General features: G+C 42.6%; 1 protein-coding gene across 1 annotated transcript; it reads left to right on the top strand.

Moving 5' to 3' along the window:
- The first annotated feature begins 10374 nt into the window (after positions 1–10374).
- LOC138030556 (ATP-dependent DNA helicase RecQ-like) lies at positions 10375–10800 on the top strand. Its single transcript, XM_068878454.1, has one exon. It carries the CDS (start codon positions 10375–10377, stop codon positions 10798–10800), a length of 426 nt encoding a protein of 141 aa, XP_068734555.1.
- Positions 10801–17737: the final 6937 nt, after the last annotated feature.

The raw sequence follows: 17737 nt of genomic DNA, 5'->3' as shown, positions 1-17737 counted from the left end.
GCTACAAGAATTTGCGATAGAGTTTATGCCCAGTGTTAGAAAGAAAAATGGTGAGTAAAACACTCCTGTCTATATAACAAAAAGAAATTTGCACGTTAGTTCGAAGATGTGAATTTTATTACCCTGCGAGCAGTCTCTCTCGATCTTCCTAGATAAGTCGGGAAGAGGAAAAGTAGATTCTGCCAGCCGGCTCGACGTCCTTTGATTTGCCGCTCATTTAAAGAAATGGACGAGTCAGTCTAGTTTCGACTTGTCAAACCTATTTTTTTTTTAATTTGTGCGCACGATCAATCGCCACGCGTCATCAATATTTTTTAAATTTACAACAGCTTGACAATTTTTAGCTGTCTAAATTTCCATGAGTATTTCCTCCGTATGTCGGTTACAAAAACTCATTTGCCAGAATTGAAAAACCTATTAATTTTTTCAGTAAAAATTGAAATGGCAATTTAAAAATTTGAACTATCTTGAATTTCCAAGGAAATGATTCCTTGGTTGTCGTGTGTTTGCCGGAGTTGTTCGAAAATATCCCTACTGTTTGTTTTGGTTTTGTGGTTTCTACTTCTTTGACAAGCAGCCTATCTTCTACCCCTGATAGGCCAGCAGGAGCACGTGAGAGTGTATCTGCGGTAACGTGATGTTTTCCTGGCACATTTTGAACTTGATGGCTGTATCTCATAAGTCGCAGGCGGAAACGCAGGACACGGGGGGCATCTTTGAGAGCTCTGATGAATTCAGGAGTAAAGTAAGCGGTTTGCAGCCTATTTCTAGGGTGAAAGGGATGCCGAGCACATAATCAGAGAACCTCACACTAGCCCATGTTGTCGTGAGGGCTTCCTTGTCAAGCTGTTGAATCACTGAGAGGACTGTCAGTGACACTAACTCTGGCTTGATCTTGTCAAAGGCGTTTTACTGGGGTTCACCCCGAACTCAAACACTGTCTTTACGTAATAATTGAAGAAGGGGGTCACTGAGTTCAGCCAGGTTGGAAATAAATTTTCTAAGGTGGTCGACCATTCCCATGAATCGCTGTATCGATCCCGGCACATCTGAAGGGACTGGGAATTTGTTCACAACAGTGGCCATCTGTGGGTCCGCTTGAAGTCTAGAGCTATCAAGGATGTGAGCGAGAAATCTGATTGATGATGGCGTCATTAAGGGTCAACCCAGCTTCTTGTAAGCGGTGAAGAACATCTAGTAAGCGTCCATCATGTTCTGACTGGTCCACCCCGTGAATGAGGACATCATCCATTTTACAGAGGGTCCCTTCCAAGCCCTCAAGTATCTTGGACATGGTGCGTTGGAAAATCTCTGGGGCTGAGCTGATACCAAATGGGAGTCTGTTGAGACAAAAACGTCCAAATGGGGTGACAAAGGTTGTGGGCAGTTTTGATTTGGCATCCAAGGGAATCTGCCAAAACTCATTGTTGGCGTCAAGTTTAGAGAATAGCTTACTGTCGCCCAGTTAAGCGAGGTTCTCATCCACTGAAGGTATTGGGTGTATCTCACGCTGGACTGCTTTGTTAAGGTGAGTCAGGTCAACACAGATACGCACCCTGCCATTTGGTTCAAGGACAAGGACAATACCTGCACACTGTTACAGGCGAGATCACTCCTTGCTGAAACATTGTTTCTATTTGACTTTTTACCTTTGGAATCAGTGGATGGGGGGATTTTTCGGGGATTGTAGAGACAGAAAGGTCTAGCAACAGGGCGAGGTGTTATGTGGCATTCAGTCTTAAGCTTTCCCAGTCAGCTGAAGAGTGCTAGAAATTCGGCTTTGAAATCTGTTGGCCCCGTGGTCACCTCTTGAACATCTTTGTCAATAGTCTTATGAGTCCTAGTGCGACACAGGCTCTCCTACTGAGTAACGAACACTTCTGATTATGCACCACATATACAGGCTCAGTTAACTTTGATTCTCTGTACTTAAGAGTTGCATAGAACAAACCTTCCACAGGCAGTTTCCAGGACCGCATAGAACCTGGGATGTCTTGGTTAATTCAAAATCCTGTAGCCACTGGACATCACCGCTAAGGATAGGCACTGCTGCCCCCGTGTCAAGCTTGAAGTGTGTTGTACGACCATTCACTCCTATATGTGCAGACCAATAGTTCTTCTCACAACCGATCTCACCGAGAAAGTGTATGTCTTCCTTCTCTTCTTCTTCTACTGTATGTACCTTTCTCGTATAAGGTTTCTTGCTCAGACAGACAGACTGAAAATGTCCCTTTTTGTTGCAGTTGCTACAAATAGCGTCTCTAGCTGAGCAATACTTCCTGTCGTGGCTATGGCGTCCACACTAAAAACAGGGACGGTCATTCTTGGAGGGGTCTTTTATGTATCGTTCGTTTCGGTTACGCTCAGGTTGGTTGTTTATAGCTTGTTGTTTGTTGTGAGAGCGTGGCTGACTGACGTAATCAACTTCCTTTGGACTTTCTACCCCACGGACAATGGTTCGATTTTGTTTTGTTGCTTCGGCTTGTCGGCTCATGGGAGTAGCGTACGCGAGAGTGGGGTCAGATTTAGCTTGTAGGCGGTCAGACAGTGTATCATCGAGGACTCCAACAATAATTCTGTCTCTTAAAATTCATCTCTCGGAGTTCCGTACTCACAATTTTCGGCGAGGAAGTATAAATCTTGAATAAAGTTGTCCACGGATTCACCTTGGCATTGTCTTCGTCAATTGAACCGAGCTCGTTCGACGATAATAATGATAATAATAATAATAATAATAATAATATCTGATCTGCTAATCGCCCTTTCTCGCAGTCGGAGACTGAATTACGAAGGGCGCAGCTCAACGAGGTCGGACCGAAGGAGCTGTGCTGCCGGCTAGGCGCTCGGCCCCTGACCACGACCCATGTATGACCTAGGAGCACAGCACCACAGCCTGATGGAATAGGCCGGGAGTCGATTTTGAGGAGGGCGGAAAACCGGAGTAGCCGGAGAAAAACCCTCGGAGTCAGATTGAGATCAACTGAAACTCAGCCCACATACGACCCAAGGCCAGAGTTGAACCCGGGTCACAGAGGTGGGAGGCACGGTTGATGACCACTAAACCACCCTGAAGAAGGTGAAGTGTCTCCACTGTTTTTGCAACTTGTTGTCTGATTGATTGCAATAATTTTGCCAGTCCGGATTTGAATCCTATAGGGAAAAGTTTCAACGTAGAAAAGCAGGAACTAAAGTTTTCACGCGAAGTGCAAAGCACATTGTACCAAACACGAAAGGATATTAATTATTGACGTACGGTGGCATCGATTTTCAAGTGTTTGGACTTATCATCGCTAACAAAAGACTCCGTACCAACTACTAAAGCGAGCAAAGTATTTTGCACTGCCGATCTGATGCTCCAAAAGTTACACATGGCTCTTATTATGTAACACGATACCATTTATGTTTTTCTTGGTGACGTCAATCAGGATGGTGGCGTTACAGTTGAAAATCGTATCTTCCAGGAAACAGCACAATTCAACTAGTACTTTCTTTTCTACTCAATCCAATACATTACCAGATGATTCGTAATAAAGTTCACACAATCAGAAATCCTGTACATATCGTCTACTCCATTTACCAACGGTCTACCATTCAAGCACGGTCTACCATCGCAACAGCAAGAAATATGATATCATATTATTTTCTCAGTGAAAAGTTGTGGTAGACCGTGTAGACCGTTTCATATAAATTCCATATTGTGTAGCCGGTACAAATTTGTTCACTTTTGTATCTCATTGTAAAACAAATCTCGCAAAGGATTTAGCACAATCGGGTGCTTTCTTTTGATCATTGTGCTCAGTCGGTCGTTCCAAAGAACATGGAATTAGCCTGTACCCGACACGTCACTTAGAAGACTTGCTATTAAGCGTTACCAATCCCATCTCTGGAAACAGACTAGCCCGAAAGCAATAAGTAATGTTACAAATGGACCTCTATGAAAATGCATCTTTGTATCACAATGTTTGCTAAGAATTGATTTTTTGGAAAGTGGATGTTCCCTTTAAATGGCCTGCGATCGCAGTTAAAGGAGAGGTTATGTCTGTTTCTCATTTGTAAACAGCAGCTAATTTCGTACATGTTGCGCGTGTTTTAGATGTCATGTGTCGACCGAAATATAGTTGTTTAAGGCAAATTATTTCGAAATCGGTTCCAGGATATTTCTAGCGCACTTTAAAAAGCGAAAGATGGAAATCACACCTTTTCATCTACCAAACTATGTGTATTTTCGACTTGACTCACAGAAAGCACTGAAATAGCTTCAAATTACGTCATACCGAAACCCCGCCAAAATCCAGTTTATCGCTGGCCATTTTCCATTCACAGCAGATCAGAGAACTAAACTCTTTTTTTTTGGAAACACCATATTAAACGCAAACGATAGACGCCTTCCCGTTCCAATAAACAAAGTGACCGTACGGCAATACAGTGACAACCAACTCAGACAACAAGTTGCAAAATTGTTGAGACACTTTCATTTAAAAAAACATCTTTTCTAGCTTCCAATGCCCGCCGTATCTCGAATTTAAACCTTTCCCACTTCCTCTCCCCTCTCCCCCTTTCAATGTTGACTGCTTAAGTTTCCAACATTTTTTGTCTTGCTAAGGGGGGAGGGGGGCTGCAGTGTAAGAGATAATAGGGAAATTAATAACGCCCCAAGAAGGTGAAGTGTCTCCAGTATTTTTGCAACTTGTTGTAGCTCCTTCAAAGTTACAGCAGGCCATTTCTTTCTTCAAGACAGTTTCATCTATACTTAAAGTTTGAAGACCTTTTTGAATACCAGCAATACCCCCAGGGGCATCCACAGATGTAACAGGAACAAGGTCTGCAAAGTGAGTGGAGAGGTGCCCGTTTGATCCTGTACAGCGAACGTAGACCGACTCCTACTCGGTACTTGTCAGTCGGGCCATCTGCCAGAACACACAAGAATCTAGCATTTTCAATTTCCTCCTGGGATCGTTCCTTCTCAACAGCTGCGATGTTTTCCACAAAGTCCCTGCATGCCTTTTCCTTCTTGTACTGGCCTCCAAAATCAAGACCATTCTTTCCTGCAAGTCGCAGAGTCCTTTGAACTTGCAGAAGGCTAAGTTCTCACTGGCAATATAGAAGGCAGTATTAAACAACTAGTGCAATCTGGCTTCCGTTTCTTGATCACGTTTACTGGAAGCAGCTTCAAATAGTTTGGGGAGTGGCTCGTCAGTTTTTCCTTGATCCATTTGACTTCTGTTGATACACTTACGTGGTTTGCCGATTCGTTGTGGGACTTCAGTACTCCTGTAGTTGCCAATGCCACCAGTACCTCTGTAAAGGGGGCTTGTGATTCCGCCAGTTTTGGATAATTTCGGCAAATCATGCAATACATTACATCATTAGAAGCATCATGTTCAAGCCAAGGATACATTTCTTTCCAGTGCCCTTTGAACTCTCTTTTCCTCTTTTTTCGGAATTCTTTTCTGTGGTTCAACAGTATTTTAGTCCAAGCACCCATTTTAAAAAGATTAGCTTACATGAAGTAATCGGCCATCACAACAATAATCGAAAGCTAACCTTTTTAAAATGGGTGCTTAGACTTAAATACTGTTAAACAATGCTGTTTAAAATGGGTGTTGAGGCAACAGTACTCATTCGAAATAGTATTTTTAGGGTAGTCCATTTGTGTAGTACATGGACTGGGAGTCAGCGAAATGTACCGACCCGTTACCATCACCAGATGTTTTTATAGCGTCGAATTCAACTTTCCCAGGAGTTTTCGAACGTGGTAAAAAAAAAAATTATCAGGAATTAAATTTGTCCCACAGCATCTTTTGCCAGTGTCTCCCAGTTAAAGAAACGAAGTTTGCGAAGTTGTTGTTTTTCGTTCGTGTACTTACTGCCTAGTTACTGTACTACACGCTGGGTATCTTCGTTATTATACAGCCTTGAATCATTTTTTTCAATTCGTCGAAGATCGTGTTCAACTCCTTGAATGTTCACCTGCATTTTGTCTAGCTTCACGAAATCATTGTGAAGAGAAGCGCGAGAAATTTATAACACGCAGAATTAACAACAAGGCGCCTACCCAATTCAGTTTTGACACAGGCACAGTGTCGAATTTGAGAAGCCGGCAAGAGCACATTTTTTAATTTGGGTGAATGAAAAATAGTTTCAGTCGAGGGAAAGAAGAAGAAAAACTAGGAACTGGGACGACAACCTCCTTCTGTCGACTGTCAAGTTACGTTACGCAAGAATGGTTTTCAGGACGGCGCTGCGTGCTTTTGGCGGGAAATGCAAAACACAATAATTATTCTAGGTTTACAGTTGTCTGTGTTTACTGGCCTGTTAAGTTTTATTTGTAAAACTGTTGATTTTAAAACCTGGATTCCTGATCAGTGACTGATATATACGGTATGCCCTCTTTAAGAGAAATCAGAGATATGTTGCTGTTTGCTCCAACGATAATTTGATCAGTGAAGAAGAATTTTTGTTGTTGTGTGATTTAAACAAGTCAAACAACCTTGAGCTACCGTATTGGAGCTATGACCAGTTTGACCTTGATCTTTTAAATGACGATAAATGCAAGTCAGAATTCAGATTCTACAAGAGGGATGTCTATCTTCTTGCCGAAGTGATGCAGATTCCGGATCAAATAAGATGCTATAACCGCGTTGTTGTCGATGGGATCGAAGCTCTCTGTGTTTTTCTTAAAAGATTTGCATATCCTTGTAGATATTCTGATATGCTGCCAAGGTTTGCAAGACCCGTTCCAAACACTCAACCACCGTTTAGGAAGTTTTAACCAGCCATGGCTCTCTCAGGCCAGTCTTCAGAACTATGCCGATGTAATTCATGCTAACTGGGCTCCACTTCAGAATTGCTGGGGTTTTATCGATGGAACAGTAAGGCCAGTTTCTAGGCCTGGGGAAAATCAAAGAGTTCTGTATAACGGGCACAAGAGGGTCCACGCGATGACATTTCAATCAATTGTGGCCCCAAATGGTTTGATAGCTAACCTATTTGGCCCAGTTGAAGGAGGACGACACTACAGCGGCATGCTGGCAGAGTCCGGTTTACTTGCCGACTTGCAACGTCAATCGTTGTCTCCTCTTGGACAACCCCCGTGTGTTTATGGGGATCCGGCCTACCCCCTTAACATACACCTCCAAGGACCATTCAAAGGAGCTAGGATCACGCCTATAAAGAATGAATACAAGAATGCAATGAGTCGTGTTGGAGCATCAGTGGAGTGGGTTTTTGGGAACATTATAAAGTACTTCGCTTTTTTGGATTTCAAAAAGAACCGAAAAATTCGCTTAACGCAGTTGGCAAAATGTACATGGTGTGAGCCTTGCTGACAAATGCCCGTACTTGTCTTTACTAGTTTATAACATCGTCATATTTTGACTTGGACCCACCACCATTGGAAGTATATTTTCAGTAAAATTGTCTAAACATAAAAACACTTTGAACTATGTTGCTTTTATTTAGTACAGCTTACAAGTAACAATACAGAAACTGAAGATGTGCTCGTTGTGTGCACGCCATTTGAACGTTATGCTACTGTCTTATTATAAGTACCAGTAGTAAAGTGTACGGAATGTTTTTGTCTTGTTGTTTAACTCTGAAAATTTTGGTGGGTGTGAGGTGGCTATTAAGGGAAAAAGAAGCACATTTTCCGACCCAATTTCAGACCCCACCTGCCACATTTTAAGGCTAACCAGAAAAGACACACTCAATTTCTGACCGTATGTCTAGTTTCAGGTCGGCGTCACATTTTAATCTAGTTTGGGTGACACACTTATATAGCTTATAAAGGGGAGTGGGAACTGTTGTAAAAAGCAAGGCAATATTACGCTTTAAGTCTGTCACTAACAGACATTTATTTTAAAAAAATTGGAATAAGGATAGGAAGCAACGAATAAAGAGATATTGAAATATTGCTTTTGTGTTACCAATGACATTGACAAATTAGCCCACAAAAACTATACCTCAAACATCAAAAACTTAAGCAGAAATAGCTGTCTTGCTTGAATTCAACACAACAATTTGACCTCCACCAGTAACAAACTAGTGAAATGTTCTAATTGTTTTTCATATTTTGCATCATTTGCATCATCATCATCATCATCAATTAATTGTTTTGTTGTTGCTGTTGTTGCTGTAGCTCAGTTTGCTATTGCAGCTGCCTCTGCATTGATTGCTGCATGGCGCTAAAAGCCTCGACCATGTGAGCCTGCTGCTGTCTCATACTTCTCTGTTCCATTAGTTGTTCTTCCTGTAATTTCTTCTTCTGTAATTCCTCTTTTTTCACTTCCATCTCCTTGTCTGACTTCTCTTTCAGATAGGCAAGCGTATCTATACCAGATCGTCGGTTCTTCCTGACCTTAGGTGTTTCTATGTCATTTTCCTCGCTATTTAAAAGCCTTCTTTTTTTCGTCTGAGCAAACTGTTACTTTTTTTCGTCTCAGCAAACTGACTAGAGTGTAATGTGAAGTGCTAGATTTCTATCCCATATGAAACATGCGAGCGTTAGCCACACTGAAGAAGAAACTCACCAAGGAGCTACGCCAGGAAATCGTAAGATATCTTTTCTCTTTTCCCACACTTATCGGCAACTTAGTTTTCCATTGAGCCACTCTCATTTTCGCCAAAACTAGTTTTTGTAGTCACATCAATTTCACCGGCCGTTGCCTCAATTCTAAAGTAATTCTTAAAAGTTTTCACTGAAACTTTCATGCGTCTACATTCGCTCACTCGATTCAATATCTTCAAATTCGATGCGCGCAAAATTCTTTTTCACGTAATATTATGAGGATCGAAATTAGAGCCATGTGCCAAAAACGAAACGTTCTTGAGCAACAAATTCTTCAGTGCCGCTCCGAACTTTCCAAAATCTGTCCAGTAGTTTTATTACAATCGATCCGCGCTAAAATCCGAGAACTTAATTCTGGACTGTTTGACCATTTACACCAAACCAAGACTCTAAAACTTCAACAATTAATAGGTCTGCAAAGCACCGACGACACTACATTGCATAGCCATAATACCGTAGTTACAATTCCAGAAAATCTTCCGCTTACTGACTCAGAGAAATCTGTTCTAAGTAAGGGCCTAAATTTTGTCCCTATTACCAAACGCACCAACGAATTTTCTATTAAGCAAGATGTTGAAAAATTCCTTCGCCGCGTTCAGTTAAAAGCCTTTTTTCATGACAAAGAGGATGATTCGGACACTTCTAACAAGAAGATAAGATATTTTTGAAACACTTCAAGTTCGCAAATCTAAATGGACTCCCCCAGAGGGACAATTTGCCTCTTTAGATTTTTTCACCAAAAAATGGCGTCACGACATTCACAAACTTAAATTCAATCGCAACACTAAATTTTCCAACCTTTCCTCTGAAGAGTGGGCGGCGCTTAAGAATCTTGGTAAACGCAATGACATAGTTGTCAAATCGGCCGACAAAGGCGGCGCGGTACTTGTTTGGTGGTCCGACCTTTACCAAAAAGAAGCTTTGCGGCAACTTTCTGACACCTCGTTTTATGCCAAAATCCAGAAAGATCTCACTTCCAAAAATCAAAAACTTGTCAAAGACACCATTCATAATCTTACAGTTAATCAAGAATTAGCGGACACTGCCACTAATCTCATCATCAACACCCCTAGAACTTCGTGCATTTGCTTCTTGCCAAAGATTCACAAACCTAACAACCCAGGTCGCCCTATCGTTTCTGCCTGTAGTTGCCCCACCGAACTCATTTCTAGCTACTTAGACAGGATTATGACACCTATCGTCAAATCTTTCCCATCATATATTTAAGACAGTACACATGCACTAAAAATTTTCCGCGATTTCAATTTCTCCGGCCAAGACAAACTTATTTTCACCATGGACATTACATGTCTGTACACAGTCATTCCCAATAGCGAAGGTCTTCTAGCACTTAAACAGTTTTACGATCAACGCGTTGTCAAAGAACCAAGCTCGGAAATGCTCCTCCGCCTTGCCGAACTAGTTTTAACGCTTAACTGTTTTTCATTCGACGGCAGCTATTACAAACAAATTAATGGTGTAGCGATGGGCTCAAGAATGGGACCTCGCTATGCCAATCTTAGCCTGCACGCAGGCGGTTGGATGGTCGAAAAACCGGAATTCGTAATGAGGTCGCCATCTTGGATTCGCGCGGCTAGGTCTGGGCCGGGTTGAGGGTCGACAAAGCGAGCGAGGGGAGTGGGGCGGAGAGAAGAGAGAAAAACCGCCTGCCCGAAAACCAGCCCCCTTTGAGTAGCACAATTTCGCAGCGTCCGCCGGTGGACGCTGTCTTCTGATTGGTCGGCAGACATGCTGTCAATCAACACAATATTTAATATTCATATACCGCTCTTGTCACCATAGGCAAAATGATGAGTTCGAATGTCGATCGAGCGATTCAAAGTGCTTTAGATTTCTTGGCGACAAGAGAAAGGAGCGTTCTTTTGAAGCGTGAACAAAAACAGGCGATAGTTAGTTTACTAAATGGTGAAGATGTGCTGGCCGTGCTTCCCACTGGCTTTGGGAAAAGCATGATATTTACAGTGTTTGCGATAGCCGAAAGTGAGAAACTTGAAGGTCGTCCGGTGTCAGTGCTTGTAATTTGCCCACTCAAGAGCATCATATCAGATCAGATTGTCGAACTGGAAGATTTGAGTTCGGCAGCAGAATTCACCCCAGAGAGTTCTAAGAAAATCATCGAAGATCCTCCTATCTTCATCTACTGCTCTGCAGAGCAAGCGCTGGAGGAACGCTTCCTTTCGGCCAAAAGACTGATGAAGAAAAAAATAACATAGTTAATCTTGTGTACGTAAATAAGTTTTATTATATCGTTAATCTCAAAGTTATTTTTCTTAACACTTGGCGAATCAAATCTTTCTTTCCCTGCAAAGATCGCTTGAATCGTTCCCACAGATCGAAAGTTGTTTACAAGGCAAGTTGTTGGGATTGCGATGACTTCTACATCGGCAAAACGAAGCACCGACTGCAGGATAGAAAAGCTGAACATTTTGAAGCGCTCTCCAAGCATGAACACACATCAGATATTGCTGATCATATTATGACTACTGGACATAACATAAAATGGGATCATTTTGAAATTCTCGCGTCTGGGAAAACTGATTGCCACTGCAAACGAAACCTTGTTTACACAGGAATTGAATCCGACCTTAAATGCTAATTGTCACTTTATTACAGATCGCTCTCAATTTGTTTTGAAATATAAATATTTTTCATATAATGAAGGTTACTTTTGAAAATGTATGTTGCCACATACGAAACGTCAAGTTAGATTTCATAAAACGCATTGCTTCACTGTAAATCAAAACCGTAAATTTGATCGCAAAGTGCACCGACAGGAATATTGCCCACTGTTTTCTCGTTGCCAAAATTTTTCAAACTTTCCGTATTAAACAAGAAATTGCAATGGGAAAAACCTACACTAACCGTTTGCTGCAGTTTCTGCCGGTTCGCTTACATTCTTTACGGCTTTTTTAGTTGACCAGAGCAAGTTTGTTTACAGCTACACGCTTCAGTGATTGACAGCCTTATTACAGTCTCTTACTTATTGGTCAATTATTGTGGCGTGACATGTAACCGGAAGCTCAAAAGGAAGTGGGCGGCTACCGAGAAAAGGCTGGTTTTCGGGCAGGCGGTTTTCTCTCCGCTCTTCCCACTCCCCACCCCGTCGTTTTGTCACGGGGCCCAGACCTATCCCACGCTCTTCCAATATGGCGTCTGATAGTGTTTCGTGGCGACACAACAACTTCCGCCTGCAAGCAGGCTATGCCAATCTTTTTGTAAGATATGTTGAACACCAATTTTTTAATTAGTACAACGGCCCCAAACCTGAACTCTACGGCCGCTACATCGGCGACTGCATCGGCGCGATTTCATCTAGCAGAGAAGAACTCTGTCAATTCTTTTCATCCGGCTCTTAATTGAACCTGGGAAATTTCGGAAACTTCATTGGCTTTTCTAGATATCAAAGTTTCTCTAAGTGGCAACGTGCTATGTACCAGTGTGCACTACAAACCTACAGATTCTCACAGTTATTTGTTGTATTCATCGTCACATCCATCACATGTCAATCACTTATTCTCAATTTCTTAGACTTCGACGTCTATGTAGTGATGACGCCGATTTTTCCAGCAAATCAGAGGAGATGTGCCCTTCTTCGAAAAACGTGGCTATCCTGTCTCTGTGGTCAAAGCGGGCCATCATCGCGCCCAACAATTTGATCAACAGTCATCTCTAAAAACGTCACAAAAAGATAAGAATGACCGAATTCCATTCACCTTCACTTTCTATCCTCTTAATCACGCAGTCAAAAGTATCATTCTTAATAACTTTAAATTACTCCAAAATGATCCCGAGAATGGCAGAATCTTTTCGCAACCTCCACTTATTTCATTCAAACGCGACAAAAACGTAGGCAACTTTTTACTTAGAAGCGCGCTCAAAACTAACAAGCAACCCGGCACTTTCAAATGCGCGCGCTCACGATGCAAAACTTGTCTTTTCATTGTTAACACTAGCAAGATATCGGGACCTAAGCGATCTGTTAAGATCACCGATCGTTTCACATGTACCTCCGCAAATGTCATTTATTGCATAACCTGTACGTTATGCAATAAATTATACATTGGCGAAACAGGTAGACGAATAGGTGACCGATTCCGCGAATTACCTTTGCGATGTTGAGAAGAATGACAAGGCTGCACATAAGCCAGTCGCTCGTCATTTTAATCTCCCTAACCACTCCAAAAAACACATGGTTATCTGCGGCCTTTCCCTACATCTAGGTACGACGGAAAGCCGCAAGAATCTGGAACAAAAATTCATCTTCCAAATCGGCATCCTTAATCCTCACGGTATTAACGAACGCTTTTCATTTAACTAATATATTCCTATTTTTCACGTTGCCGTGTTACGACCAATAGCATAGCTCCTACTCTACTATAGAAACTACACGTAACCCATAATTCCTCGATTCGCTCTGACGAAGGGTTAACGCTCGAAACGTCAGCTTTTAGAATCTCTGTATGGTGGCCAATTTACATTATCAACTCCGTTGATAAAACCAAACACTTGATCTAGGGATCCATTCATTCAATTGAATCTTTTGGAAGATTCGCGACAATGGTCACTGGTCAAGTAGCCTTTCATTGAACTCATTATGTGCCATTCACTATGTTATTCATTTGATCAAGGAATGTACTAGTTTCAAAGATGTTTTTATGTATATAGTAGTAACATCGTGAAATGTATTAGTTATTACATATGTTTTACAAACCGATGTACATGTAGTTTAATCCTTGGATGTTTCTAAGTCAATTTGTATTGATGCAGGCATTTAAATGGGAATTTCCATGGACATACCCATCACATTGTAAAATTATAAGATTATGAGTAGTTCTGATCCAGGCATGTACATTAGTAGTTGTATCGGATCATTCAGACCAGATTTGATTGGTAGTCATCAAATGACGCCATCAATTAAAAGACAAAAGAAGGGGGCGTGCATTAATAGGGGCAAGTTGGGGCATGACTGACACCATGCGGTGTAACCCTAAGAAGGGGGCGTGCATAAATTAGGGGCATGTTGGGGCATGACGCAATGCAGTTGTAACCCTAACACGTGAAACACAACACGTTCATCCCAGGTCGTCGCATAAATTAGGGTTAGGATAATGACATGCCAGTCATGTACGAAGACGAGGATATTTTCATCGATGAGAATGACAAAGACAGAAACGTAACCCTAAAATAATGTTTCCTAAGGTGCGCATAAAATAGTACTGTGTGCATATCATTTTATCAGTATGTTAATAGCCTGGATTGGAGAGAGAGAGCTCTCTCCTGCTCTGGAGTTGAACTGTGCATAAGAGATCGCAGCAAAGCAAAGACAAGACTTAGGAAAAGAAACCAATCACTATTACTCCAGATGACCTCATCGGAAACCAATCAGAAACAACCATTACCTCATCGAGAGCCAATCAAAAGGCAAATATCTCATTCTATGATTGGTTCCTAATGATGTCACCGGCCCATCATACCTTGAGGGACAAACGTTTTGTGGTTATAAAAGCGTCGCTCTGGCTTCCTTTTTTCACGAGACCAAATCATGTCTGAGAAGACAGAAGAAGTCGTATCGATTCGAAAACCCACTCGGCCATCCAAACCACCTACCAACAAGAAGCCAGAAGTCACACAAACATGTGGAGGAAACAACGCTATGACCATGGAGGAGATAAAGGAATTTCCACCCCCAGCCACACCCGCTATGCAAGTCGTGGAGCAGACCTTCCAAGAAGGGGATGGGTGGGAGCCCAATGAGTCCACCACTATTGAAGAACTCATGGGGCAGATCCCTGATGACCTGTCAGCAGAAGTTGATACGACCTGCCATTTTCATGGTTGTTTCTTAGAGCACCGAACATCAAACAACGGTTTTAATTATGTGAAATGTCCTGAATACCCCTGTGTCTTCATTGCAAGCCAACAAGAAGTACACCAGTACTTACAAGCCGTGGAGAAACAACAGCACCATCAGCTTGTGATTAACATCGACAAAATGCATTCCGAATGGCCAAAGATGCTGTGTTACTTCGATAAACCTTCCACTCTGAAACAAAACAAATCTGAGAAGAACCCTGGCCGCATATATTTCAGCTGTCGGAGCCGCACATGCCCCTACTTCCAATGGTTGAACACTCCCTGGAACCATAAGATCCTAGTCCTCACCTCAGAGAAACTGAATCCACCACCGCAACATCCTCAATACCCAAACTTTAAACCACGCCTGGTGGCTTACCAACCAAAGAAGAAACAGAACGTAACGCCGTCTCGACATCACCCATACAAGCGCGCAGAGGGGAAGATCGTTCGAGAACACATCCCAAGCACCATCTGCTTTTCAAATAGCTTCTCGCATGGCCCAGCGCCTATCTGACGGATGTTTTTCAAACACCGCATGAACTGTGCTCAATATTGTACAATAGTTTTTACTTGGTTCAATGCTGTAATAAAAAGAGAATACAACCATTTGATTGATGTAGTTGTCGTTGCGAGTGAGAGTGATCACTGGGGGCGCTAAAGGCACCGATGCCCGGGCCACACTATGGGCGTGGCAATGTGGGATGCGTGTTATATGCATTCTTCCTTACAACCACCCTATCACCCTAATGAATGGGAAAGGATGGCGTCTCTGTGGTGGTCATGATCCCAAACTTGTTAATGCCTCAGCAGTTTCTCTTCCGGGGGATTTGTCTCTTGATGTACCGCGCATAAACATGATCAGGTGTAACTCCTCAGACACTGAAGCAAATCAGGCCTGTCGAGCTGCCAATAAACGGTTACATCGTACATATCCATCATCATCTTGTAAAGTGAACGTGTTATTGCGGCGCAATTATTGGATTATAAAGAAAGCTGATACTTTGTACGCTTTTGGGAAATTTGCACGAAAGAGTCAAGGATTAGAATGTGTGGATGGTGGGACGGGGGGGGGGGGGGGGGGGGGGGCGTAGAGATGGCATGCCTGATGCACAAACCATGGTATCTGTACTCGGTGACACATAATCGCTGGTTCGAGTATGATCGTGTTGAGGACAGGTTTGAAGCCTGCCTCGAACCTATTATGTCATTGATGGGTAAAACATGCGCCATCATCGGTACGCGAAACATGGAAGCTCATACAGACCCGTGGCGCAAATTACAGAACATGTTTTCGAATCGTTGGGGGGAATAGAGTTCCAATGAAAAGCAAAATATACCTTCCTGTGATTGGTTCCTAATGATGTCACCGGTCCATCATACCTTGAGGGACATATGTTTGAAAAGCGCCGTTCTTGCTCACTGTTTTTTCATAATGCCTGAGGATGAGAAACGTTCATTTCTACAGTGAGGTGTCAAGAGCTCTTTTTAAAAAGAGAAAAAAGACACGGGAATGTCCCGAAAGAATTCCTAGCACAAACCTGGTGGATGAAGACGAACTTACCTCGCGTTGCTCAGAGTTTCAAAGAATGGTTCGAGTTCAAAAGCAGCAGTTACACGAGCGCCATCTCCAAAGAAAGAAATGTCGTCTTCCAATGCGTGAGGACATGATCGCAGCGTTCTGGAAAATCTATAAAAATCAAGCTTGGGAGCGTTATTCAAAGCCGAATAGAGTGGAAGAATCTGACGCATGTCCAGAAGCAATCATATTATCGGTCAACAAAAAATGATATTTTAAAATCTTGGCATGTAGAGCGTATGATGATGTTTCCCCCGGTAGAACAACACCACATGGTACCCTTTAATGATCGATGGGTGCAAAGACAGATTACAGAGAAATACAATATTGAGAAGATGAAAAAAAGATTGATTGCTCGAAGCGTGTCATTGGATGGTCTCACTCAACCAATCAATGTCCAGATCAATGCATAAAAAGAACTCACTGTTTCACCAAAACGACAGTTCACAGCGACAAGGATAGAAGCAGACAATGAATGACACATTGAGTTTAGAGGAGGCCCGTAGGACAAGGCAAATAAGGCATCGTCAAGCCTTTGACATTGAACAGGCATTGAGAGAAAAAATCAAGGAATTGAAGTCTGTGGATGATTGCATGAAAGACAATGATATGCAAGGTCAACACCAAACATTGCGGAACCTAGATAAGCGCTGCCTCATCTCGAAAAGTCTATCATCAAGCATACCACACGATGGGCCACCATCAAGCAAGAGGAGGATATGGCGCAAAAACGCATACAAGAAGAAGGAGAGGAGGATATAAAGGAGATAGATAATCACGTTTTGGAAATGAGACGAGAACTGAACGGTCTGAGACGTTTAAATCACAGTTACCAAGCATTGTACGAGGCCAAATGTTGTGAAGTGATCCTGTGGCACTCTCGGTTGAGAGATGTGTTAGACGTGGTGTTGTGTGAACTGTGCAAGGAAGAGAAAAATGAAGCCTATGTGGAAGGCACGCCCGAAGAGATTCTTTGCTGGAAACCATCCAATTGTAATTTTGGGGGATGCAAAACTGTGCGTTTCATTTTACAAGATAAATAAAATGTTGATGTAAAAACTGTGAAGTCGTTAGTGTCATGAAACCGTCACCCTTAACGTATGAGTTACCCGGGGAGCCTGGTAATTTGGGCGGGGTCCAAGCTTTTGCCAAAGCGCATGGCTTAAAAAGACGAGAGGCCCAAAACCTACTGCAAGGGGTCTTAAGCTACACGTTACACCGTCCCCGCCGAAAACATTTCCCGACATTACCCACCTTAGTGTGTAACATCGATGAACAATGGGTTGCCGATTTGATTGAATTGCAAGGGTTAGCACGTTGGAACAAAGGGAACCGGTACGCCTTAACGGTAGTGGATGTGTTGACCAAATATGCTTGGGTCGAACCCTTGAAGAGCAAGACAGGGGTAGCGGTCACACAGGCCATGCAAACCATCTTGACACGAGCCGGGCGCACACCGCAAAAATTGCAGACGGATGCGGGCAAAGAATTTTACAATCGCACGTTCCAGACTTTGATGAAAACCAACGGTATTCATCATTTTAGCACGCACGGGGACGCTAAAGCCGCCCTAGCGGAACGGTTCAATTGCACCTTGAAAGAGAAACTATACCGGTACTTGACAGCCAAGAACACACAGGCATGCTTACAGGTCTTACAGAGTATCGTGCGGGGATACAACGCTACCGTGCATCAGAGCATTGGCATAGCTCCAAAAG

Source organism: Montipora capricornis, chromosome 13 (genome assembly GCF_036669925.1).
Source record: "Montipora capricornis isolate CH-2021 chromosome 13, ASM3666992v2, whole genome shotgun sequence".
Taxonomy (NCBI): Eukaryota; Metazoa; Cnidaria; class Anthozoa; order Scleractinia; family Acroporidae; genus Montipora; species Montipora capricornis.
Note: the sequence above shows the minus strand (reverse complement) of the source record. Positions and strands in the feature narration are given on the sequence as shown.